This window comes from Strongylocentrotus purpuratus, unplaced genomic scaffold (assembly GCF_000002235.5).
Source record: "Strongylocentrotus purpuratus isolate Spur 01 unplaced genomic scaffold, Spur_5.0 spur5_scaffold_2, whole genome shotgun sequence".
NCBI lineage: Eukaryota > Metazoa > Echinodermata > Echinoidea > Camarodonta > Strongylocentrotidae > Strongylocentrotus > Strongylocentrotus purpuratus.
This window is the reverse complement of record NW_022145605.1, coordinates 841,458-868,666: the sequence shown is the minus strand read 5'-3', so window position 1 is coordinate 868,666 and position 27,209 is coordinate 841,458. Positions and strand designations below refer to the sequence as shown.

Genomic DNA, 27,209 nt, shown 5'->3' with positions numbered 1-27,209 from the left:
AATGAGCAATGTGACCATTGACCTTGTGACCCCAAAATCTAATCACTTCATCGGCTCTGCAAGATACATACATGCCCAAAGTTTGGCGGGAATCCATTAATCGGTTCTTGAGATAACGTGATCACAAGAACAGACGTACGGACAGACGGACAACCAGAAAACATAATGCCTCCGGCTAGGCTGTAGCAGAGACATCAAAATATTATTATTATTATTATTATTCTTATTATTAAGGCATAAATATGTGTGTTAACAAGGTTTTTTAAATTCCATCTCATGTATTATGTATCCCATGTGTTGTTAAATAGAACCAAACTTTAGGTAATTTTAATGTATGGCATGTAAGGTATTGCCAACCATTAGACTGTAATAGGATCAAATGAGGGCTAGAAAATCCATTCAAAAGGACTCACCCTCTTCCAACATTATCTGGCCAGCTTCCGTCCAAGAGAGCTATGGTCAATGTGCGAATATGATCAGCCACTACCCTGTAAGCCATGTCTACACCATCAACATCATCTGCTCCAACGTTCCCTGTGTATAGACGCACTCCAGTCGCCTGAACAAAGTAAGAGAACACAAATTATATTACATCTCTCTTTATTTCAATATCTTACTATTTTCCTAATAGACAAACCATGAAAAGTAAAGTGAATAGGAGCCCAGAAGTGTAATAAAGAATGTTATCAGTGAAAAATACTATTACATAACAAAGATCAGCTGTAGGTACAAGCTGCAATTTCCATGCAACATACAGCTTGTTCCCAAATGCTGTGGTGAACGTGGGTGTTTTGAGCATACTGCACTTTTCAATTTAGTATCTCATGAGGTGTTCACACATATACAAGCATTGTATTTCTACATTTGTTTTAAATGCTTATAATTGCTTCGTAATGTTTTGTTGGAAACATGAACAAAATGAAATTGAAATTGAAACAAAAAGATAAGTGAGTACAGATGAACCCAAGTTTGGCGGGAATCTATTAATCGGTTCTTGAGATAACGCAATCACAAGCTATTTATACATACGTAATAAGCCCTGTGACCTTTGACCTCGTCACCCCAAAATCTAATCACTTCATTAGCTCTGCAAAATACATACATGACCAAAGTTTGGTGGTAATCCAATAATTGGTTCTTGAGATAAAGCGATCACGAGAACGGGACGTTCGGATGGACGGACAACCAGAAAACATACTGCCTCCGGCTACTTTGTAGCGGAGGCATAAGAATAAGTGCAGAGTGAAAGTTCAGGAACATTTCAAGAAAGAAATATGTCATCTTTAAATGAAAACTACCAACATGGTATACTGCTCTCACACAATATGATCCCATATCTCATCAAAAAGGGAATTTCCCTGTTCATGATCTTACTTGGTTGAGTTTCTTGAATTCCGACACCTGTGCAAAGACATGCTCCATAATGTGTTTAGCGTCTGTTGAGTGTGCCGGTAGCTTCATGCTGATGGTTTAAGATGTCTCCACACTCATGAACATAATACTCCAGATGATCTTCAGTACCTGCGGGGGAAAGAGTCTACATAAAAAGGCCTTTGTTCTGATATGACATGGAATGGTTTTGTATGCCCTTCGGGTAAAGAGATTGATATAATAGTTGTGTTTAGAAGAACTTATGAACGGGTTATACACCATGGGCAGAATTTTTTTTGGGTTGTTCAAAGCTGTAAGCATTTCAAAGGACCAGATATTTTTCTTCCGGGTACTACTTTGTTTTGAAGATGAAAAAGCTATATTTAAAAGGAGGGCAAGGGTTGCAGCCTCCTGGAGTGATTAGCCCCCAAAAGCAGAAGTTTTGACATGTCGGGCCTTGGCCTTTTCGTGTAGGACCAATTAAAAAACATCACCACCATCATCTAAAACCAAATCCCCCACATCATCAGCTAAAAACATGTAACTCTCATCATCAGCTAAAACCACATCCCGATCAATATCAGCTAGAACCATGTCACTCTCATCATCAGCTAAAACCACATCTACATCATCATCGGCTAAAACCACCTCCCATCATCATCAGCTAAAACCACATCCCCATCAACATCAGCTAAAACCATGTCACTCTCATCATCAGCTAAAACCACCTCGCTCTCATCATCAGCTAAAACCACATCCCATCATCATCAGCTAAAACCACATCCCCATCAACATCACCTAAAACCATGTCACTCTCATCATCAGCTAAAACCACATCCCCATCATCATCAGCTAAAACCATGTCACTCTCATCATCAGCTAAAACCCCATCCACATCATCATCAGCTAGAGCAACCTCCCATCATCATCATCTAAAACCACATCCGCATCAACATCACCTGAAACCATGTCACTCTCATCATCAGCTAAAACCACCTCCCATCATCAGCTAAAACCATGTCACTCTCATCATCAGCTAAAACCACCTCCCATCATCATCATCTAAAACCACATTCCCATCAACATCGCCTAAAACCATGTCACTCTCATCATCAGCTAAAACCACCTCCCATCATCATCATCTAAAACCACATCCCCATCATCATCACCTAAAACCATGTCACTCTCATCATCAGCTAAAACCACATCCAATCATCATCAGCTAAAACCACATCCCCATCAACATCACCTAAAACCATGTCACTCTCATCATCAGCTAAAACCATGTCACTCTCATCATCAGCTAAAACCACCTTCACATCATCATCAGCTAAAACCACACCTCCATCATCATCAGCTAAAACCGCATCTCCATCAACATCACCTAAAACCATGTCACTCTCATCATCAGCTAAAACCATGTCACTCTCATCATCAGCTAAAACCACCTTCACATCATCATCATCTAAAACCACATCCCCATCATCATCACCTAAACCATGTCACTCTCATCATCAGCTAAAACCACATCCAATCATCATCAGCTAAAACCACATCCCCATCAACATCACCTAAAACCATGTCACTCTCATCATCAGCTAAAACCACCTTCACATCATCATCAGCTAAAACCACACCTCCATCATCATCAGCTAAAACCGCATCTCCATCAACATCACCTAAAACCATGTCACTCTCATCATCAGCTAAAACCATGTCACTCTCATCATCAGCTAAAACCACCTTCACATCATCATCATCTAAAACCACATCCCCATCAGCATCACCTAAAACCATGTCACTCTCATCATCAGCTAAAACCACATCCAATCATCATCAGCTAAAACCACATCCCCATCAACATCGCCTAAAACCATGTCACTCTCATCATCAGCTAAAACCATGTCACTCTCATCATCAGCTAAAACCACCTTCACATCATCATCAGCTAAAACCACACCTCCATCATCATCAGCTTAAACCACATCTCCATCAACATCACCTAAAACCATGTCGCTCTCATCATCAGCTAAAACCACATGATGACTGGTTTCAAATTATGGTGGTGATGTAGACTTACCGCTGGTTGAAGAGGAGGCAGGGGCACCACGAATCGGGGTTGAATCAGCGACAGATTTTCATGCTTGACGTTGAGTGCTTCATACGCTCTGAAAAATTGAAAGGGGAAAAAATGCAACATCTGTAGATGCAATTTCATCATACAAATCAAAATTTGATTTGTACTCAGATTCTTCTACAATTTGGAATATTACGGTAAGCAGATTTATTATTTGATGTAAGGTAGTTTTACTACACAATGCTCTTCCCACAACAGAACTATCAAATGAACATATCAGAACAATTGCCCTCACGTCACTGCCAATTCAGCTGTATACGCCTTAATAATTCAAGCTTGGATCATGTAACGATTAGCTAATGAAGTATGTATATTATTATTCTCTGAAGCTCTGAGGAATCAACAGCTTTAAGTCCTATCTGAGAGACTGAGTAATTAAAAAGAATACCTTTTACAAGCACTAAACCAAGGTTAATCCTTTCAAAGACCAACACTCTGTCCACTATGCTCTTTTGCAGACATGAATCCAATACCCAAATTAATTCTTTGCTCATAGACTACTAACTGCTACGACTCATGATCATTTGATCCTTTCTTTGTTCTTTTCTTGTTCTTTTTTTTTTAAACAATTAATATCATTATCATTATATTTATTATTTTGTTTTTAGTTGGAGGACTCTTTTCTTTCTTTCTCTCTCTCTCTCTCTTTCTCTTTTCATAGGATTCTATCATATAGGCCTGGAACTTAGACCGCGCGCAGTCGAAAATAATGCCTCCGCCACAGAGCGATTTTACAAACCAAAATACATAATAGGCCCCATGACTTTTGACCTTTGACCTCATGACCCTAAAATCTAATCAATGGGCCAGTTTCGGCGATTACGTAATGCGCGGTTGCTGTAGTAACTAGGTCGGTCAAGCTTTGCCGTACCGCTATATTGAATCTGTGCATCTTGTATTAGACTGTCGGTTCTTGCTGTTAAATTTCATTCATATCTTTCTATCAAAACTGAGTTTATATATATATAAATTTCCGTTTTGGCCGGAAATGTCTTGCAACTTGCCATTCAACAAGCTGAGTTTCAGGCAGCTGCAATATTTTCTTAGAAAAAGAGGAGTTTTGACCACGGTATACACCCGAGAAAAGACTCGTTAAATTAGCTTCCGTGGTGGCGTACATTAGCCTGCCCATAGCCCCTGACCTACGGGGCCCGTGTCACTCAGTAGACGTGAGTGTGTGTGGGCTAATCACAACGGGCAGGATTTTCATTTAGTGAACTATAGTTACAAACCTCCCTTATGTTTGACGATATTCCTGACTTTGGGATCTATGATGAATTCAATTATCTAGTAGAGAATATGGCAGACTATGCATTTATGATCGTCGAAAACTCGAGGCTTTTAAGAGTTTTGAAGACTTTCGATCAATATTTTCCGACGGCCCTTTGGAAAAGCTCAACTACAATCCCCGTCCTAGCTCTCGGCAGATAGCGACTCGTGTGTTATTAGACTACAGGTCAAACCGACGCAAAAAGACACAACATACCAACTTGAACAAAAAGAAAATATATATAAATATTAAACAAACAAAAAGTAAAAGTAAATGTAATAACAAAATTTATTTTTAAAATGTTTTTTTTAATAATAATAATTGCTTCTTGAATAACGAAGGTCCGGCATAATTATAATACTATTAACTTTTATTTTATGATAATCAAACTTAAAGATAAACTCCAGTTCTGGTAAAAAAAAAAAAAAAAATTCTCACAGAATCAAACGAAACTTACACTGAATGTTCAAGATTACAAATAAATGACATGTGCCAAACAATTTTGGAAGAAAATGTATACTGGCTGAGTAATGAGCAAAGAAAGACAAGGAAATCAAGGTAGAACTAGCCCCGACACCATGTGTGTTATCCAATATATCCCATATATAGCTTTCTGTGTACAGTGCTTGTTACTTTACCAAGACTCGGCCAAATTTATTATGATTTTGATGACTCCAGAACCTTGCAGTGCACACCAATAATTACATGCTACATGATCAACTGTTTCTGATCCATTCCACACCTTTTCTTTCACAATGCAATCGCATTACCAGAACTAACCTTTATCTTTAATTTCTAATCTTATTTTAAACAATAAAATTAATCATTATCCTTATTCTTTTTCCTTGCTATCATAAGTGTTTTTTATTATTACTTTTATTACTCCTTTTTTCCATTGCTCTATCATTATTTATCAATCTTTACTTCACACATTCTTCTTCCTTGCTCATTGTTTTTCTTCATTTTTTCCACTCAAAATTAATTGTTTATCATTATTCATCCCTCTTATTCTAGTTCTCCGTCAACGGATGACATTTTTAATAAATATTGTTTTATCAATACAAAGAACTTATAGTGTCACCATTATTACCTTTATTATCATTATTTCTCGTTACTTTTGTTAATAACATTGATTCTGTGTTCACTGTGCTTGCTTCTCGTTAGCCGTTTCACGTCCGCCTTGAAATAGTTTGTATCGAGGCGTTTCACAAACTTTTTTTAATCCGTAAATTTGTTTTCATTATGAAAATGTGAATCGCGCCTACACGTACATGTACACGTGGTAAGCACGCGCACACACGTTCTTCTGCAAGCAGAGGTGACTGGTGTGCGAACGGGTGGAAAATAGTTCATCACTTCTTTCATTTCTACGTCCAAATTTGTACTCAGTTTCAAGATCAAATGTATGTGGAACAAAATCACATCTCAAAGATATTTATTATTCAAGTTTGAAACTGCCTCCTTTTTCTTCTCTCTCTCTCTCTCTCATAATAGCGAAAGCAAATAATACAATCACACCTTGCAAACACAGTCATGTATTGTATGCACACAGAGTGTAGGCTGCTATGCACCGCGAGTTCTTTGTTTGACCGACCGCTCTGCAAGATACATAGTTTAGAGTTTGATGCTAATCCGTCCATCGGTTCTAGTGATAGTGTGATCACAAGCTGTTTTTGCATACATAATGAGCAATGTGACCATTGACCTCGTGACCCCAAAATCTAACCACTTCATCGGCTCTGCAAGATACATACATGCCCAAAGTTTGGCGGGAATCCATTAATCGGTTCTTGAGATAACGTGATCACAAGAACAGACGTACGGACAGACGGACAACCAGAAAACATAATGCCTCCGGCTAGGCTGTAGCAGAGACATCAAAATATTATTATTATTATTATTATTATTCTTATTATTAAGGCATAAATATGTGTGTTAAAAAGGTTTTTTAAATTCCATCTCATGTATTATGTATCCCATGTGTTGTTAAATAGAACCAAACTTTAGGTAATTTTAATGTATGGCATGTAAGGTATTGCCAACCATTAGACTGTAATAGGATCAAATGAGGGCTAGAAAATCCATTCAAAAGGACTCACCCTCTTCCAACATTATCTGGCCAGCTTCCGTCCAAGAGAGCTATGGTCAATGTGCGAATATGATCAGCCACTACCCTGTAAGCCATGTCTACACCATCAACATCATCTGCTCCAACGTTCCCTGTGTATAGACGCACTCCAGTCGCCTGAACAAAGTAAGAGAACACAAATTATATTACATCTCTCTTTATTTCAATATCTTACTATTTTCCTAATAGACAAACCATGAAAAGTAAAGTGAATAGGAGCCCAGAAGTATAATAAAGAATGTTATCAGTGAAAAATACTATTACATAACAAAGATCAGCTGTAGGTACAAGCTGCAATTTCCATGCAACATACAGCTTGTTCCCAAATGCTGTGGTGAACGTGGGTGTTTTGAGCATACTGCACTTTACAATTTAGTATCTCATGGGATGTTCACACATATACAAGCATTGCTTTTAAGTGGACCTGTCTGTTTCCAACATGTATTTCTACATTTGTTTTAAATGCTTATAATTGCTTCGTAATGTTTTGTTGGAAACATGAACAAAATGAAATTGAAATTGAAACAAAAAGATAAGTGAGTACAGATGAACCCAAGTTTGGCGGGAATCTATAAATCGGTTCTTGAGATAACGCAATCACAAGCTATTTATACATACGTAATAAGCCTTGTGACCTTTGACCTCGTGACCCCAAAATCTAATCACTTCATTAGCTCTGCAAGATACATACATGACCAAAGTTTGGCGGTAATCCATTAATTGGTTCTTGAGACAAAGCGATCACGAGAACGGGACATACGGACGGACGGACAACCAGAAAACATACTGCCTCCGGCTACTTTGAAGCGGAGGCATAAGAATAAGTGCAGAGTAAAAGTTCAGGAACATTTCAAGAAAGAAATATGTCATCTTTAAATGAAAACTACCAACATTGTATACTGCTCTCACACAATATGATCCCATATCTCATCAAAAAGGGAATTTCCCTGTTCATGATCTTACTTGGTTGAGTTTCTTGAATTCCGACACCTGTGCAAAGACATGCTCCATAATGTGTTTAGCGTCTGTTTAGTCTGCCGGTAGCTTCATGCTGATGGTTTAAGATGTCTCCACACTCATGAACATAATACTCCAGATGATCTTCAGTACCTGCGGGGGAAAGAGTCTACATAAAAAGGCCTTTGTTCTGATATGACATGGAATGGTTTTGTATGCCCTTCGGGTAAAGAGATTGATATAATAGTTGTGTTTAGAAGAACTTATGAACGGGTTATACACCATGGGCAGAATTTTTTTTGGGTTGTTCAAAGCTGTAAGCATTTCAAAGGACCACATATTTTTCTTCCGGGTACTACTTTGTTTTGAAGATGAAAAAGCTATATTTAAAAGGAGGGCAAGGGTTGCAGCCTCCTGTAGTGATTAGCCCCCAAAAGCAGAAGTTTTGACATGTCGGGCCTTGGCCTTTTCGTGTAGGACCAATTAAAAAACATCACCACCATCATCATCTAAAACCACATCCCCCACATCATCAGCTAAAAACATGTAACTCTCATCATCAGCTAAAACCACATCCCGATCAATATCAGCTAGAACAATGTCACTCTCATCATCAGCTAAAACCACATCTACATCATCATCGGCTAAAACCACATCCCCATCAACATCAGCTAAAACCATGTCACTCTCATCATCAGCTAAAACCACCTCGCTCTCATCATCAGCTAAAACCACATCCCATCATCATCAGCTAAAACCACATCCCCATCAACATCACCTAAAACCATGTCACTCTCATCATCAGCTAAAACCACATCCCCATCATCATCAGCTAAAACCATGTCACTCTCATCATCAGCTAAAACCCCATCCACATCATCATCAGCTAGAGCAACCTCCCATTATCATCATCTAAAACCACATCCGCTTCAACATCACCAGAAACCATGTCACTCTCATCATCAGCTAAAACCACCTCCCATCATCAGCTAAAACCATGTCACTCTCATCATCAGCTAAAACCACCTCCAATCATCATCAGCTAAAACCACATCCCCATCAACATCGACTAAAACCATGTCACTCTCATCATCAGCTAAAACCACCTCCCATCATCATCATCTAAAACCACATCCCCATCATCATCACCTAAAACCATGTCACTCTCATCATCAGCTAAAACCACATCCAATCATCATCAGCTAAAACCACATCCCCATCAACATCACCTAAAACCATGTCACTCTCATCATCAGCTAAAACCATGTCACTCTCATCATCAGCTAAAACCACCTTCACATCATCATCAGCTAAAACCACACCTCCATCATCATCAGCCAAAACCACATCTCCATCAACATCACCTAAAACCATGTCACTCTCATCATCAGCTAAAACCACCTCGCTCTCATCATCAGCTAAAACCACATCCCATCATCATCAGCTAAAACCACATCCCCATCAACATCACCTAAAACCATGTCACTCTCATCATCAGCTAAAACCACCTCGCTCTCATCATCAGCTAAAACCACATCCCATCATCATCAGCTAAAACCACATCCCCATCAACATCACCTAAAACCATGTCACTCTCATCATCAGCTAAAACCACATCCCCATCATCATCAGCTAAAACCATGTCACTCTCATCATCAGCTAAAACCCCATCCACATCATCATCAGCTAGAGCAACCTCCCATCATCATCTAAAACCACATACGCTTCAACATCACCAGAAACTATGTCACTCTCATCATCAGCTAAAACCACCTCCCATCATCAGCTAAAACCATGTCACTCTCATCATCAGCTAAAACCACCTCCAATCATCATCAGCTAAAACCACATCCCCATCAACATCGCCTAAAACCATGTCACTCTCATCAGCTAAAACCACCTCCCATCATCATCATCTAAAACCACATCCCCATCATCATCACCTAAAACCATGTCACTCTCATCATCAGCTAAAACCACATCCAATCATCATCAGCTAAAACCATGTCACTCTCATCATCAGCTAAAACCACATCCCCATCAACATCACCTAAAACCATGTCACTCTCATCATCAGCTAAAACCATGTCACTCTCATCATCAGCTAAAACCACCTTCACATCATCATCAGCTAAAACCACACCTCCATCATCATCAGCTAAAACCACATCTCCACCAACATCACCTAAAACCATGTCACCCTCATCATCAGCTAAAACCACATGATGACTGGTTTTAAATTATGGTGGTGGTGTAGACTTACCGCTGGTTGAAGAGGAGGCAGGGGCACCACGAATCGGGGTTGAATCAGCGACAGATTTTCATGCTTGACGTTGAGTGCTTCATACGCTCTGAAAAATTGAAAGGGGGAAAAATGCAACATCTGTAAGATGGCACAGTTTTTTCAATGGGAAATATGACTAATCATCATCGTTACTTTTTTGTTCATCACTGTTTTTCATAAATATCTTGTGAGTAGAGTTTCAGAAGCAAGTCAGTTTACACAATCTCTTTCTAGGGTATTTCAATAAAATTTAGTACACAGTCTCAAACGCTACAAAGTTTACCAATGCTAAAAGGTTGTCTTCACCCAGGCAAACACGTAATCTCTGACTAAACAATTATCAGCTGAACAATGCATGATAAACATGGAAATATCAATTTGACTAAACAATTTCATTTCTCATCAAACAGATAAAATTCAAAACAGCAACATTATATTGTATGATTATAAGATAGTTTGAAGTACCAAATACAATTATGATGAGAATGACTATAGAAGTAAAAATAAAAACATTAAATGTGAACTAGTAACATTGTGTTTTGAAAGAAAAATCAATTGTGGAAATGTAACTTATATTCATGTTCTAATGAAGGCATTAACCCCTGTGAATACAAACATTTAAAGAAAATAGATAAACAAATTTGTCAACACAAAGATACGATATGAGGATTCATGGAACTGGCATCGAAAACTCTAATATGCATTACTGATTGAGGTAGGTATACCTGATAAATACCTGTTCCGAGCTATACATTTGAATAATAAAGATTTATGTGTGCAGGAGTTCATTGCAATACTGTAACAGAAAACTGACACCTGGGCCCCGTATTATAAAACTTTTGACTTACCATAATAGTAACTCCCCGAGTTACTATTATGGTAGTTACCATCAATGGTAACTACCATCGGAGCTTAATATCCGTTGCATAAAACCGATATTAACTAATATAAGAAAAACCCGCGAATGGTCTTCTTGGACGAGCCAGAAAATTTAGCGCATGCGCAATACCCGTCGTCTGCTAGATATAGCCACTGAGATAAACACCGAAGACGGCTGCTGCTAATCTACAATTATCGTCAATCGTACGTATTTCTTGACTTTAATCATTTTTATGTGTTAATCGAAAGAGCATATTCATTCTGCTATACATATTGATAAATGTATTAGTACTGGCAATAAACTTGCAGCCTTTACTCAGACAGTATTTGCCATCGTACTGGGGTTTAATTGTAATGTTTACGTCAGTCTCCGCAGCCGTACGTGCTTTCAGAAGCCAGCGGGGACTAGAGTACTGAGCTCCCCGGAGGAGCTGGGTAGCATAATCTGACATTCCACTACTAGCATGACTAGATTGGGTGGTGTTTTGAACATTCGTTTATCTACAATACCCGATGATTTAAAGTTGTTTAAGGGTAAACAACTTGCAATTACCTCATAATATCATTCTAAAATGTAAAATACTAGACTCTCAATTAGAATAGACCTATCTAGATAAAATTAAGACTCTCGATAGGTCTAAAGTTAAGTCGATTAGAATTTCAACTTCATTCCAATTTCTAGTCTATAATTATATAGACTCTCAATTAGAATTTCAACTCTATTCAGCTTCAGACTAGTAGTAGATCTATAATCAGATACTACTTAAAATAGTATAGACCCTAGACTATGTCTAGTGTCACAGTGTGTGCATGTCAAGTGTGAGAGCTGAGGGATTGGGCCGGCGATTGGCAGGGGCATGAAATATAACGATATACTGAGCTGTATAAACTATAATCTAGATCGACTACATGTAAGCAGGGAGTTGGAAAAGCCCCTCCCTGATGTAAGTGTGCGGGGGGGGGGGATTTTTTATTTCTCAGACTCAAGAGTCGGACTGAGTAAGGTCTATAATCAGAGTGTAGATTTACAGAACCCGATAATATTAACATGATTAAGTAGTTAAGTATAGCATAGACTAGCTTCTACTCATACAGATCTACATTGGTTGAAAAAGTAAATCTTTTACTATTATTAGTATTATAGGCCCTAGTAATTGTCTATTGTGAGTATTGTGTAGTCTAGTAAATGCCAACCCCTTAAACTTTAATTTATTTTTCAATTGATAATAATAATAATTATTATTGATGACAATAACAATAATAATTATAATAATATTAATAATAATAATATATTGTAAAATGCATTAACTACATGTAGAGTCTAGTCTATATTTAGAAGTTAAATGGTGGTAATTTAATTGGCAGGTTTTGGACCTATACTAGTAGAAATATTGAGATACTACATGAGTCTAGATCTAGATCGAGTAACAAAACCAAACAACAATCTTGTGTTTAAAAGGGTTTGATACCGTCAAATTTGATTTAACAGAACTCATTTTAAACAATCTTTCTGGCTTCTCATTCGTTTTTTAATTTTGTTTCTTCATTCTAGGAAATGGTGAAACGCAGGCCGAACTTGACAGGTCGGGATGTCCGCTGCCTGGCAAAGCGGGGAACTGTGTGGAAAGGTTTGTAAAATCCAATGCAGATCTATCTATGAAAATTTCCATAACATATCTATAATTTCGAATTTGAATAAAGAGTCTTTTTATCTAACTTATTTTCATTTTTCCTTCTTTCAACTTTTCTTCTAATAAGTATACCGAAAATGATGTTTTGGTTTTCATTTTTTCTGATGCCCAAGACAGAATGCAGTCCACTGTCTTTGGAGACAGTTGGATGCTATCATATGAGAGTATTCTTTCAAAATAAGTAAGGGTGAATTAATATGTTAATCATCTATTGCATTTAATTAAAGAGAACTTGAGTAGGTTCCAATTTACATTGTACTTTTTGTAGATCAAAAAACGAAAAGAAGATGCATGGGCCCTAGGGCTCGTATCCCTAGAGGCCCAGGGACTCCAACCAGGTAGAACGGTTAAGGACTTACGTCTTACCTGGAATGAAATGGCGGCAAAGGCTCGAAAGTACAGGGACTCGAAAAACAAGACGGTTAAATTAAGCTGTCTTTATTGTGTAACAGATAAAACTGTAAAAGGTACCTTTCTTGTATACTCCTATCACATGTAATTTATCACTAATAGTTACCAGTGCTTGCATGGTATATCCTATTTCAATAAAGAATACTCTGAGTAGCCTGTCAAGAAGAGTATTGAATTAGTAAAGGGGTTTATTATTATTAGGAGACTTAGTTGGTAGATTGGTGGTCTCATAATCCGGTGACCTAGGTTCGAAACCATGTCGTCGATGCACTAGTGCCCTTTGGTATTAAGGCATTATTCCTCATTACCAAGGTCCCTAATGCTACAGTCACACGGCCATGTTACGGACCTGCGGATGCCTGCGTATATTTGGATAATGAAAATGCGTAATTTTTAACCCCAATACGGAAATTTGAGCAAAAGTTACCTATATTCTGCGGACGATACGGATTAGTTACGGATGTTACGTATGAATTACGGATTTTACGGGTAAAACCTGCGGATGAACCCATCCGCTGCCAACCCGCTGACACATGTTACTGACGACTTACGGATGACTTACGGATTTTACGGATGACTTACGGACGATACGGATGACTTACGGACGATACGGATAAGTTACGCCCGTGTCTGCGCATGTCGGCTTCCTCTGGCGTCCGCACCATCCGCATATAAACCCACGTGGATCGGAGCTTGCTTCAGTCGCATTTCATCAAGTCTGAGATCTAGTTCCAGTTATTCAACAGTTTCTTCTCCATCTTTTTGGACTTTCGTGTGCATCATGTCTGGCAGAAGAAGTAGCAGAAAAACCAGGAAGAATCCTCCAGTGAGTGAGCAGCCACAACAGCCTCCCCAGGCAGAGGAAGAGGCTCAAAAGGTAGAAGAAGAGGGACCATCCCTGGCATGGGCGACATCCGCCGAAATGAAAGAAGACATAGGTAAAAATTCCGCATATTATCCGTATCTCAACCGTAACATACATATCCAATCCGTAACATCCGTATCCCATCCGTAATATTCGTATCCCATCCGCAAGCATACGCAATTACCGCAAGTCCTATCGTAAGATCCGCAATATATATGTCAAAAATACGTTAAACATACGTAACTCCTACGTAATAGTGTTTACGTACCCCTATGTATCCGCAGGCATCCGCACACCCGACAAAGTGTGCGGATCAGTTACGTATCTAACGTATCCTGCGGATGAGTTTACGTATCTTACGTATGAGTTACGTATTTTACGTATGGATAACGTATATTCTGCGGATGCTTACGTATATTTCATCCGCAGCAAAATTTTGAGATTTTCAAAATTCCGCTGCGGATCTGCGTATGTCTGCGGATCCTGCGGATTGAATTACGGATGGATACGGATGCTTACGGATGATACGGATCCTTGCGGATGCTTACGGACTTTTATCCGTAAGCATCCGCAGCTACCGTAAGTGGCCGTGTGACTGTGCCATTAGGACCTAAAGTCGTCGGTTAATAACAAGCACTCGTGCTTTTTTAGCAGTCGGGTAAAACCACCACTAAACCGCAAATCACAACTTATATTTATTTGGTATAGGTTATTAACCATCACGACCTAATCCAAGATCTCTCTTTAACTGTTATGGAAAACAAAATTACGATCGATTAACATTTCGTAAAATTTATGGTAAGAAGTTAACATTTATTTCTTTGACTTTGGATCATTAGGAGGTGGACCACCAGTGGAATACAATGAAAAACACGAGGCTGTACTGGAGGCAATGGTGGAGGAGAGTGTCGAGGGCATTCTGGGGCCAGAAGAGGAGGCTGGATACCTAGCTCTCCCTTCGAACCAAATGTCACAGGTAAAATTCGTAGAATTTGATTGACCCCCTCTCTGGGTATAAGAGTACAAACAAACAAACATAAAAATATACATAGCGATGCGTGACTTGTGAATATGTACATCTTTGGTTTAACCCTAACTTAGCCAAGGGGGGGGGGGGGGCTACCAGTACCCACACCCCCCTCAACACTTTGCATGATATGTCTGCATCGCTGGCCAAAATCTCAGGGAAGGGGGCGGGGGAGCCCTTTCCCCAACTCTGAGAACTTCAAAAATACCCAGGCCTAATCAGGGTTTATCTTGAATTGTAGATGGTATTGAAATGCTTACCACTATATTACTTAATTTAGTTGACGACCTTCAAAGTGTCAATGTTATGTTGACCACCCTACCCCCCTAACTCTATTTGAAAAATTTATCCCATTGAACATGAGATTCAAATGTGGCATGTATTTTTATGTGAGGCATTTTCAATACGGGTATATGGTAATTTTTTTGTTTAACAAAAACAAAATCCTCACTGATGGGTGTACGGTACAACAAATTTTTTTTCTTACATTTTTTAAATATTTTTTTTAAGGGGGTGTTTTAAACCTTTTTTTCAAACATATTGATGATTAGATAAAACCCTTACTGACATTGTTCTCTTTTTATCACAGAATTTTAATAAATAAAATAATAATAACAACATTTAGACAGTATGGTTCTATAGTTCTTTAAAACTCAATCAAGGCAATCTTTATTGTTATATGCATACAGACAGCAGAAAATGCCATGGCTGTGGCCATGATGGTAAACACCATGGTGGGTGGCATATCTGTGCCGGCCCGGGACCCACAGACCAGTACTAGTGCAGCCAGCAGTGCCGGACCACCAATAGACCAGCCTGTTCTAGTAGGGGATAGCACGGCCAAAGACACCAAAAAGCCAATCAGCTGTTATGAAGAGAGACTTTTGGAGATAGAGGAGGAAAAGTTATTAGTCATGAAGCGTGCGCTTCACGTTTTCGAATTATTTGTCTTTAATCAAAAAGAGGTTTAAAATTGTTACTTTGTTTGTTTTGCAAATTCCATGTTAATTTTGTTCTTATTCATGATAACTTTACCTTTCAGTATTCAAAAAGATTATATCATTGTGCATTTTGGAACTAAGGAAATTAGGTTTCCCAGAAATCTAATATGAATATGTCGTTATTAAAAATGAATTGACTATGCATGAGCGTTCCACGGGACTCACCCCCCCCCCCCCCCCCCCCAGTCAGGTTTGGATTAAATATGTGGCCTGCTTCTGAATAGAACAAATTCCAAATTCAGGAGATAAACTCTTCCCATATATTATACTGTAAATTAACTGCATCTAAAGATAACAATGTTATGAGGGCAATCTTAAGGATATCTTACACACTTCATTGAAAGAGGGCCTTGAATATGATTTCACATTCATATACAAATTTATAAAACAATATGACTATTGGCAGGTCAGCAGAACATGCCCTAGCCCGGCGATTCTGTGAAATTTGGATTTTGGCTTGGTGCTACCTTAGCAATTAATCCCCCCCCCCCCCCCCCCGGTTGAATGCAGTACTGAATTGATTAAGATTCTCAATGCAAACAGAAGATTACTACCACTTGAGTTATATAGTACAAGTATATTTTAACAATATTGTCACAACTAAATAGTGCAGTAATAAAAAGAATTTATGTGTCAACTTATAGATGACCCAAAATGGTGTTTTAAAGCAGGGGAAGTCCACCCTAAAAATAAGTATGTTTGAATGATATAAAATATAGATAAACAGTGAATGTTGAAAAAGATTCTTGGTTACATTATATAGAAGTCTTCATCATAAAAATCTAGTGGAAATAATTAGCAATAATAGTGTTTCTGATGGCTAAGCCGTTGTCTACAATGTGGTCCCTGTCTGGTTCGTGTTCATGTTGTTCAATACCAAAGTCTACTTCATCAGGCTGCTTCAAATCTTTAGCCACATTGTGTAATACGGCGCATGCAGTGATGATCTTGCACGCTCTTCTGGATGCCATTTGCATTCCATTTAATAGACACCTGAATTTGTGCTTGAGTTGGCCGTTGACTTGTTCAATTTTTACTCTCGTTGTAGCATGTGCTCTGCAGAGTAAAGGAAAGTATTGAAGTATAACAAATTAAAAACAAAGAATTATTGGGAAGTCTATTAGACTATGAAAATACATGTACATCTAACTACAGTGCTATACATCTAACCTATACATTGTCAAAAGGAAGTAAGTCACATATATGAGTAATTTTCTTTTTTACCTGTAGCTCTTCTGGGCCAAATGTTATTCATGAACACTCATCCTGCTAATTAAGAGATGTGATTGGCAAATTGACATCATGGTATTGCTTTGATGTCTAAAATGGCATACATTCATTCACTTTCTTTTTTAATTGTAGATACAAATATGCATTGAAATGTTTCTTGTAGTACATACCTATTGTAAGCCTGTTCTGCAGGAGTCCTTGGATTTAGCACTGGTGTCATCAGGTATGGTCTTAAAGCGTAACCAGAATCTCCAAGAAGTAGACCATGCTGTTGTAGATCTTCAAAAGTCTGTCCAACTCTGCTGTTCTGTATAAAAGAAGAATTATTATAAGAATGAACATAATATGGTAGAATAGGTGCCCCTTGACCTTTGATATTTATTGCATTCTCTTGCATATACACATTTTGAAAAATTATTAAAAATTGTAAGATCTTAGCTTCACAATTATTTTGTAGCATTTGTAACAAACATTTGACATCAATTTCAATGATTTACATGTATGTCAATATATGTTTTCATGGAGGCATTAAAAACAAAAGTGGGTTTCATAGGAAATTTTAGAATCAAAATATTATGGATTTACCTGAAATATCCTGCTGTCATGAGTGCTGCCTGGCCAGCGTGCCAAAATGTTTATGATCTTGTAATTGGTATCACAAATTATTTGGGTGTTGATGGAGTAATATCCTTTTCTGTTCATATAGACGTGCTCACCAGGGCCCAAGGGAGCTCCATTTAGTCTAATGTGTGTTCCGTCGACCACTCCTATGACCTGGGGAAAGCCTGATATGTTGAAGAAATCCACTTGGGCTCTGTTGACTTCTTCCATCGTCGTTGGAAACTTGATTATCTGAAGTGTGAATTGGAGATGCAGAAAGAAAACAAAAATCAATAATTCCATGTTGCAGATCTTCATATGTTATGTACAATACAAGTCTAATTCATATGCAAACTTTTGAAATGTAATTTGACGTATATTTTATTCATCGTCATTATATTTATACAGCTATGCTGAAATTCACCAGTATTTATTATTATAGACAGAAACGATGTTATATCAAGAAATGTAATCTTTATCACATTGTAAATTATATGAATAAATATTTATCTCCTACAAATACATTTAATATTCAGAGAATTGGACATGAACTTTCTTTCTTTCAATCAAGTGTTGAGAAAAGTATGTGAAATATCTGAAGAAGTTCTATAGTGAAGTGATTAAAAAAAAAATTATGAGAGAGAGTGCAAGTTTTCTTTGGCTGTACTCGAATTCATGAACATATTCATAGTTATGCTATTAATGGTGATGCAACTAACTATTCCTATAACTATCTATTCTTAAAAACTGATCTCTTTTCTTTCTATACCCCTCGTCTCTCTCTTCCCGGGCCTCTATATAGCTCTCTCTCTCTCTCTCTCTCTCTTTTCTCCTTTCATTTATTATTTACTTATTAGTTTATGCTTCTCCGGGGAGAATCTTGTTTGAATCTACGTTCTTCCTCTTAATATAATCATGACAGTTGTGTGTTTTTTTTTTTTTTTGTCTTTTCATCAATCATTATTATTATCATTTTCTTTATTATATATATAGCAGTATTGTTTTACTATATTTTTTTAAAACCATTTTGTTGTGAGTTTTTTTTTTAGTGACGGTAGTTTAATTACGTTGTATTTTTTACTGCTGTGTATGCGCATATAAATTTATCATTAAGTCTATTTGATATCTGTGCAAAAAGAGGAAATGATGAAATTGGAAATTGAAGACGTTAAAATATCTATCGATTGGCATATAGCTTTCCATACTCTGGGCTCAGCTGATTCAATTTAGAGTACGTATTATGTGTGCATGCAACATTTGCCTCTGCCTCTGGTCATGTGAATGTGATGAGAGACTCCTCGTTTTGTGCATTAGAAAGGGTGCTGTTTTCGTCATGACAGTCATTCATCATGCAATCATCATTCAGTAAGAAATTTGTTTTGACATATATACCTATATGAAGGGTCATAGGTACACGATTCATACAATCAAGCTCGCATCATATCACGCCAATTTATGGGCGACTCTACACAAATCAATATACCTAGGACTACGTGCAAAATAGTAATATACTAGCGCTAGCGCTAGCATCTAGCACTTGCACTCTCGCTAACTTGGGGAAGGAAGTTTGGATAAAGAAGTCTTTATTATTATGAATTCTTTATTAGACGTAGCTATTGTTTGATTATATGACCACTAATAAAATGATACTATAGGTCTACAGACTACTACACAGAGACTGCAGTGACAGTAGTAGACAGGCAGCTAGGCTCGGCCAACTAACCGACCGCGCCAGCGCTGCCCCAGCCTCCCGCCCGGCCGGCACAGTCGCGGGCTCTGTCCCATGGCAACCACTAAATTGTCAGACCGCTGCATAGACCTATGTCATGTCATTGCTTGGTCGTCTAAGATTAATTAAACATATAAATTTATCTGAAATAGGTCTTCCATGTGTTCATTATAAAATGCATAGAGTATATGCATATCATGCATGACAAAAATAGAGTTCTTTTTCATCCTCTTAGTCTTATTAATTTGCTGATTGAAAATTCAAAATACAAATTTTAGACAGACTTTATTTTCGTCTTCTCTTTGCTTTATTAAAGAAAAAAATTATTGACTTACCTCATGTTTCAGTGTGCCGAGGGTCACTGACACACGGTGAATTACCCTGGAAGCTGTTGCCCGGGTGATGCCATGAATCGTGGCCGTGGAATCAAGCACTGCCCCCGTTGCATAAAAATTCAAAGCTATAAAAACTTGCAGCTCTGGGGGAAGTGCCTGATTCCGTCTGGTGTCGTGCTGCAACAGGGGCCGAATCAAATTTATAACATGAATACACCCATCCCGTGTAAACCGGTACTTGCGAAAAATTTCTTCATCCCCTAACTCCAAGAGCTGGCCGCGGTCCCTGAAGATCCGCTCCCTCCTCCTCGCCCTTTCATATCCACGACGCTGCAACACAGCCAGTATGGCAGCCATAGTTACGGTAGTGTTACCGCAAGCTCAGAGGGTAGCGGTAATGTTACCGCTGATCTTTACAGACTTACCGCTCAAGTCCAGCGTTAAGTTTTTATGCAATGGATATTTACCGTTTATCTTAAAGTTACCACTGCTTTTAAGACTTACCGCTCAAATGAGCACTTACCGCTACGGTAACTGTTTTATAATACGGGACCCAGTACGACTATTCAGTTCATTGTTTCAGAAATCATGGACAATGTTACCAGTTTGCTTTAAATCAATTCATTGATTTTATAATCAATCCATTTCATTGTGATTACTACACACAATTACAATTATGAGTGGAGTTTGCTTTGTTTATGATATTTAAAATGTTTAAAATCAAACAGTATAAAAGAGAGATTGAGGTATTGAAACATTGAAGCATTGTCAAAACGATCATGTAATTGATTCTAGTTTCTCAAGCATGCTCTTCAACAACAGTTCTTCAAGTTTCTTCACACGTATGTCATCCAAGCAATAGTGGTTGAAGCAGCGAAGATCCTTCATCTAGACTGCGTGAAAGCAAAAGGAAATAAGAGAAAGAACAATCAATAGAAAACCATTATCAGAATTTCAATTATGAAAGGGAAACTTTACAGAGCATTATGATTGGGCGAAATTATTTTGTTTAGTTTTGGTACCAACTTTTAGAGAGGCTCTTAATGAATGAAATACTTTATTTGGTATCACCTTAGTATTGGCAATTTTTGTTAAGGATTAAAAAAAAACTTAGATGCTGACCTCGATAGGACCACTCATTCCCTTAACTAAGGGACCTAAGCATTAAAAGCAATAAAATTTTAACTATTGGGAAACAATCAAGAATGAAAGAAGATACCTTTTGACTCGCTCAGAAGCATAGACAATGGGCCATCATCAGAATCGCAATCGGAGCCGCCAGGAGACTTTAAGGGTCACCATGCCAAGTCACACATGCAGCTCTGACTGTACGTGTTTGGTGAATTGCTTCAACGGTTCCATACCGCTCCCACTCTTAGGTCACTATGCCAAATCACATCTGCAGCTCTGTGTTCAGTGAATTATCAAGGACCCATCTTACCAGCATGTCGGTCCCCTTATCCAATCTAATTTTGTAGAATGAAAGAAATAATTACAAGTTATTTTCTTTCATTTATTTGCAAGCAGAGGTAAGGAAATGAATCCAATTATCTTTTGTACATCAAATTAATTACTAAGCATAACTGACCCCAAACAGAAGTTTTCAATTGCCCCTATTACCCCAAAATAGAATTTTCCAATTGTCCCTACCAAACAACAACCACCCCAATGCACATACGCAGTGAGTGTGCTTAGTACTTTGCTGCTAAAGTGTGATTTTCTTGAACAGATCATGAAACTATTCTCATCTGGATTTGTTTCTGGCCAGTGGCATTTTTGAAAAGTAGATGTACTTTCCCAGTGCTTCCTTCATACAAGTGCAAATTGTATCTACTGCATCTGAAACTAAGTGAAAGCAAAAACATCATAATGTCAATACCACTGAAGTGTAGGTACTGGTAGTGAGACATGTACATCATCTGGTATGGTGCTTGCTTGGAAAATTCTTTAAAATACGAAGTGGAGTTGGGCAACATTTGCTGGTATCAAGAACAATTGTTTAAAATAATTTTTGTATAGGGTGAGGGACCAAGGGTACTAAAGTGCTGCCTTTGAATATAACAGACACAGAGTACAGCTAATGAGAGAAACTAAGCTAAACATGTAGACCCAAAAGTTCCCCAAAAGGTAGACTACTCATGATTACTTCAGTCTCAAAACAAAAGTATTCCTTTTTCGGATGGTGCCATTTATTCATTTTCAGGGCAGGACCGTATCTAATTTCCAATTTTTAATTAAATGTTCGTTCATGTCCTTCTTTGCTTGTAAGGCAAATCATTTAATTCCCTAACAGTTAACCAGGAGGAGCTACATCCCAGGTCATCTCAGCTCAGCATGATGATAATTTTCATAACTACCTTTGCCCTTGGCCATTTTGATGTTGGCCTTGGGCTTGGAGCCCTGAAGTCTCTTTAACCCCAGGCACGCCTTACAAGAAAAGTCTCAGTCTGGTCTAGATCCTGATCTACTCACCTCTAGATTCTAGATAGATGAGAAGTGGCTGACATAAACTGATAATTATAAAATGATGATCTAGAGTAACTAGAGTTCTAGACTCTAAATCAAATAAGCTAAATAGTAAATTACTGAAAAAATAAAAGTAAAACTCTACTCTAGAGTCTAGGCCTATGCAACTTTCTGTAAAACTTTGTTCAAATTTATAACTTAAGCAGATATAAAAAGAACTTATAGCATTAATATTTGGTGTGGAGCTAAATAAGAAAGACTCTCCACTTAAGTTATTTAGTCTAGATGTATATTTGTTAAGACATAAGTTGATCTTTTTAGTTTTGGATCACATGATACATCACTCCTTTATTCACTTACATGAAAATAAGTATATGGGGCAATATGTGGAACGGCGGTGTATTTTTCACACATTTCTGTGCTCATGCATGGACATATTTATGGCTTACAAAGAATCAGAATGAATCAAAAGAGTGTACCACATTAATTTACCTTTAAAAAACATTTAAAAACTCACCTTTACATGGTCTGTGACTGTTCCAAACTGCGAATTTTAACTACCGTCACTTCGTGAAAATATTAAAAGCAGGAAAAGAGCAAACGATGTTTTCACGAATTGACGGCTGTTAAGCGCGTACTTGGCCGTCACTTCGTGAAAACAGAAAATCCTTTTGCTAGGTATTTTCTTGTTACTGTCATCGTCATAGTGACATAATTAGATATTATTATGGTCTGAAATTTTGTGAGGTTCAAGATGTTAGTGAATGATGTCCAAAAATGCAAAAAAAATCAAAAGTGAAATTATATGCGATTTTCCTCACTACCGTCACTTCGTGAAAACAGGGACGAATTATGTCTTATTCATGGTGCGGTAAAGCTATGGTCACAACCCAAAATGCAGCCTGCTTGGCGGCCGGGCGGCGAATTTTTAGCCAATTTCGCCCAGGCACCGCTTGTTTTTAGGGCATTGCTCGGTCGCTGCTGAAGTGGGTCATCAGTCGGTCACTGCCGGAGCACCGGACGGAGAAGCTCCCCGATATCGCCCAGTTTTTACCTAAAAAACGACCGGCGACCGACAGTGGGCACCGCCCATGCATTGCTGAGGCTCTACAGCCTGCTCGACTTATCCAAAAATCGTTGGGCGATGCCTATAACCAGCGGCGACCGAGCAGGCTACTAATCGGTCGATCGCCGCTCTGAGTTGTGACCAAAGCTTAAGGTATACCGTTGGCGTATGATTCTCATAATAATACTTGATCAATGAACAGTGCAATTAATGTTTGTATTCTACCAGACCATCGAATGAAACTTAAATAATCCACTAGGCTGCTTTTTAAGAAAATTCCTCATGACAGATCTTTATCTATATTTATCCACACATTTCAGAAATCATATACGTGTTGATTAAATTTTGTGTGCATTTAACGTTAAGAAATCAAGATCTGACTTTTATCTTTATATCGAGGATTAAGTTATTTCTTTCTATCTGCTGTATATTCCTGTCACTCCTTTGTAACTCTTCTTTTTCCCTCTCCTTTTCTCTGTTTTATCCTTCTCTCTTTTTTTCTCTATTTCTCTTTCTTTATCTCTCTGTCTCCTTCTTTCACTATCTCTTTCTCTATCTCTCTCTCTCTCATCTATCCATCTCAATCTCTCTCAACACTCATGTTTTTTCTTCTCTCTTCATGTCTCTTTTTAAAAAAATCTCTTTTCATCGCCTTTTGTTTCTCCTCGCTCTCGCTCTCCCCTTCATCCTTGTTGTGTATTTACTTTTCCCTCTATCGTCATATTTTACCTTATTTAGTTCAACATGTCTCATTAATTTTAATGCCTATTTCTTGTTCTTTCTATGCGGTTGCTTTTATTCTATTAATAGTACTTCAATAATGCATTTTTATTGTCAATGTCCCATCTTGAAATGTCCATCTTGTAAACTTTCGCAATTCTGCCTTGCGGCCGCGAGGAAAGTATTAGAGTAAACCATTTTGAATGAATAAATGAGAAAAAGCCAAAAGGCCCATTATGAAATTGGAAATGGATTTGAAATTGCGAAATTAAGAAAGGGTTTGTAATTATGTCCGAATCAAAATGTAAAAAGTTCATGATTTTTACGGTCCATAATTTTGAAAACGAAATAGACAGGGCTATTTATTATTGATAGTTTTTCTCACTTCCTTATGACACGTTTTGTAATCTTGATACAGTTCATCTTCTCTTTCTTTAAAAAGTGACGTTTCTTTTCTAATTGCTTTTTAAAAGACTTTTTGAATTTGGCCGCATTTTAAAGGCCAAGAATTAAGGCGTCAGACCTGCCAACCTGTGGAGTTCAAAAACTGTTTTCTTTAATCCCAAAAGTTGTATTTTACTGACAGAAGTTGTATTTTTAAAAATAAACACGGACTGTTACGCGGATCAATTTTTTTTATGGATCATTAGTTGAATATGCATGATTTCGTTACGACTGTTGTGTTCGATGAACCAATGAACATCCCCGAATTGCCAATTTGAGATGCTTGTAGGATACTTTACAGGACAGAATGGGCATTTTGCCATTGAAAATGGCTAACACACACACAAAATACCCATGGACACACAAAAAAAAAAAAAAAAAAAAAATTAAAATACACGTAAATAAGTAAAATACACTTGAAGAAAAACTGTTTATACCTTCTACCCTTTCCTATTATCGACCTTTTTACTCAATATATTTACAGAAAATTCATTTAATAAAAAGCTATATGACAATAGATGCTTCATTGTCTTGCTTGCCGTTTGACATGTTTGTTTTTATTATCTATTTAGTCCCCAAATAACTGATAGAGATGTACATTACATTTATATTTTCAAAATTCTTCGAAAAACAAAGTACCCCTGATTTCTAGACTGAACTCTATCTTGCAAACGCAACTCATCAGAACTTGAAAACATGACGGCGGCATGACCATCTACTCAAGCTTTTGCTTATAACGGCGACCTTCTGCTTTCTTTCTTTATACACGCAATGGCCCAACGTATAAGTTTACTCTTACTCATGTATTATACATTTGTGTCTATATTTTGTATATTGTTTGCATACCTTATGTTTTATATACGGTATAGCCACAATCAGGGTGCAAAACCATTTGCACTTGGGTCCAAAAATAAAGTATGCAATAGAGCAGTTTCATCAACGCCAAATTGTTCATCCATACCCTGGGGTTAATACCCTGCAATATCCTTGAGGAAACTATCTTGGTTATCATTTTATGAGTATCAACACCACAGGGGGTGGTAGGTGTTACGGACACTACACAAAGCTACAGAAATGGAATTTTTCAGCATTAATTACCTTAACACTCAAATATTTTGCACTTTTTTGGGGAATTTCTTGGCCATTTGTGAAAAATAAAACAATTCACACTCACTTCAGTCCATGAAATAGACGCAGTATACACATCAGAGGTAACACAAGGTCAAATCTGATAAATGATATTTTTTCAAAACCTGAAACTTTTTAAAAAGCCAACCAAACATTGATAAATGAGACAAATTACAAACTTTAGTCCCATCTGTATACATAAAAACAAATCAAATTGCTAGGAAGGCTCGTTTCATATCATAAGTTGTCCAAACTAACTGATGTACATAATCCTATGGGATGTTACGGACACTACACAAAGCTACCAAAATGGAATTTTCAAGCATTATTTATCTTAACACTCAAATATTTTGCACTTTTTGGGGGAATTTCTCGGCCATTTGTGAAAAATAAAACAATTCACACTCACTTCAGTCCATAAATTAGACGCAGTATGCACATCAGAGGTAACACAAGGTCAAATCTGATAAATGACATTTTTTCAAAACCTGAAACTTTTTAAAAGCCAACCAAACATTGGTAAATGAGACAAATTACAAACTTTAGTCCCATCTGTATACAAATAAAAACAAATCAAATTGCTAGGAAGGCTCGTTTCATATCATAAGTTGTCCAAAATAACTTATGTACAAAATCCTATAGGATGTTACGGACACTACATTTTATACATAATACACTATAGTGTACATGCTATTCTTTGATGCAATATATAATTAATCCATTTGCCTTTTTTCTGCAATCATATGTTGTTGCTGCATATCTTGAGGCCAACAGAGAGTATCTTTTCATATCCTCATTAGCAAGTATCTTGGATAGGACTTAACCTTAATAAGGCCGGGGACCATTATGCACGCCCCCCCCCCCCCCCCCTCCGCGATTTTTCTGATTGTTCGGGAACGCATACGGATGGCGCCCCGCCGCTCGCTGACTTTTTTCTTTCGAGTCTTGCACATCTTTTAAAACAATTTTTTTTTAAATCGGGGGTACAGTTACAGAGTCACATGACCTTTTGTCTTTGCATGTCAGCCCGAAATTGATTTTCGTGGTTTGTGTACAAAACATATATGGAAATGCCATTTTTTCCTAAAAGAGATAAAACATTGGTTATTGGGTCTTGTTTAAAGTTTTGGTGTTTGTTTTGGGAGTCAAAATAGTTGAATTGTAAGTAGAAATAAAAAATAAAAAGAATAAAATAAAATACAGAAGTTGAAAAAACAATGAAATACATAAGAAATTATCAAAATAAGAGATAACATAAGGAATAACCTAGCTCTTCCAAAAATTGTTATCATTATCGTATTATTGTTTCAAATGGTCTAACGAATACATGTAGTGAAAAAGAATACTTAAATATAAATAATATATGATGTATGGGTAAACAGGTGAATTTTATGACCTTATTTTCATAAATTACCATACATATGCAAAAAATTAAATTAACCATAGTATTCAATACACTTGACTTGACAT

General features: G+C 37.5%; 2 protein-coding genes across 11 annotated transcripts in view; both read right to left on the bottom strand.

Annotated features, from left to right (window-relative positions):
• Positions 1-27,209, bottom strand: part of LOC100893837 (alanine--tRNA ligase, cytoplasmic) — an 89,309-nt gene that overhangs the window by 47,192 nt on the left and 14,908 nt on the right. For 6 of the 8 annotated variants that reach the window (XR_004065130.1, XR_004065129.1, XR_004065128.1 and 3 more), the window contains exons 3-8: positions 10,127-10,214; positions 7,870-8,016; positions 6,878-7,023; positions 3,452-3,539; positions 1,375-1,521; positions 414-559 (exon numbers count right to left, since the gene is read on the bottom strand). Coding sequence is in view for 1 of the 8 variants with exons in the window: in XM_030991379.1 (XP_030847239.1) it covers positions 3,401-3,539; positions 6,878-7,023; positions 7,870-7,917 (333 nt within the window). In the remaining 7 variants the exon portion in view is untranslated. Of the gene's footprint in view, positions 1-413; positions 560-1,374; positions 1,522-3,330; positions 3,540-6,877; positions 7,024-7,869; positions 8,017-10,126; positions 10,215-27,209 lie in introns of those variants that run through there. The other 2 variants (XR_004065127.1, XM_030991379.1) reach the window with 2 other exon arrangements.
• Positions 16,505-23,966, bottom strand: LOC752657 (putative nuclease HARBI1). Of its 3 annotated transcripts, XM_030991375.1 has the most exons (6): positions 22,899-23,966; positions 21,135-21,760; positions 19,916-20,808; positions 17,837-18,103; positions 17,422-17,558; positions 16,505-17,077 (listed from the first exon to the last, which is right to left on the bottom strand). In XM_030991375.1, the coding sequence occupies exons 3-6, from the start codon at positions 20,270-20,272 to the stop codon at positions 16,804-16,806; spliced, it is 1,035 nt and encodes a 344-aa protein (XP_030847235.1). In that variant the 5' UTR covers positions 20,273-20,808; positions 21,135-21,760; positions 22,899-23,966; the 3' UTR covers positions 16,505-16,803. The 3 variants fall into 3 exon arrangements, with proteins under 3 accessions (XP_030847235.1, XP_030847234.1, XP_030847236.1); XM_030991374.1 differs by having other exon boundaries at positions 21,135-23,966; XM_030991376.1 differs by having other exon boundaries at positions 19,916-20,803; positions 21,135-23,966.

What these genes read in the sequence shown, in the direction of transcription:
- LOC752657 (XM_030991374.1), bottom strand. Translation starts at nt 20,272, where the DNA reads ATGGCTGCCATACTGGCTGTGTTGCAGCGTCGTGGATATGAAAGGGCG. An exon ending in ATGACAGCAGGATATTTCAG is followed by an intron (nt 17,559 to 17,836) that starts GTAAATCCATAA and finishes TCTTTTATACAG; the next exon opens with AACAGCAGAGTTGGACAGAC. An exon ending in GCAGAACAGGCTTACAATAG is followed by an intron (nt 17,078 to 17,421) that starts GTATGTACTACA and finishes TTTACTCTGCAG; the next exon opens with AGCACATGCTACAACGAGAG.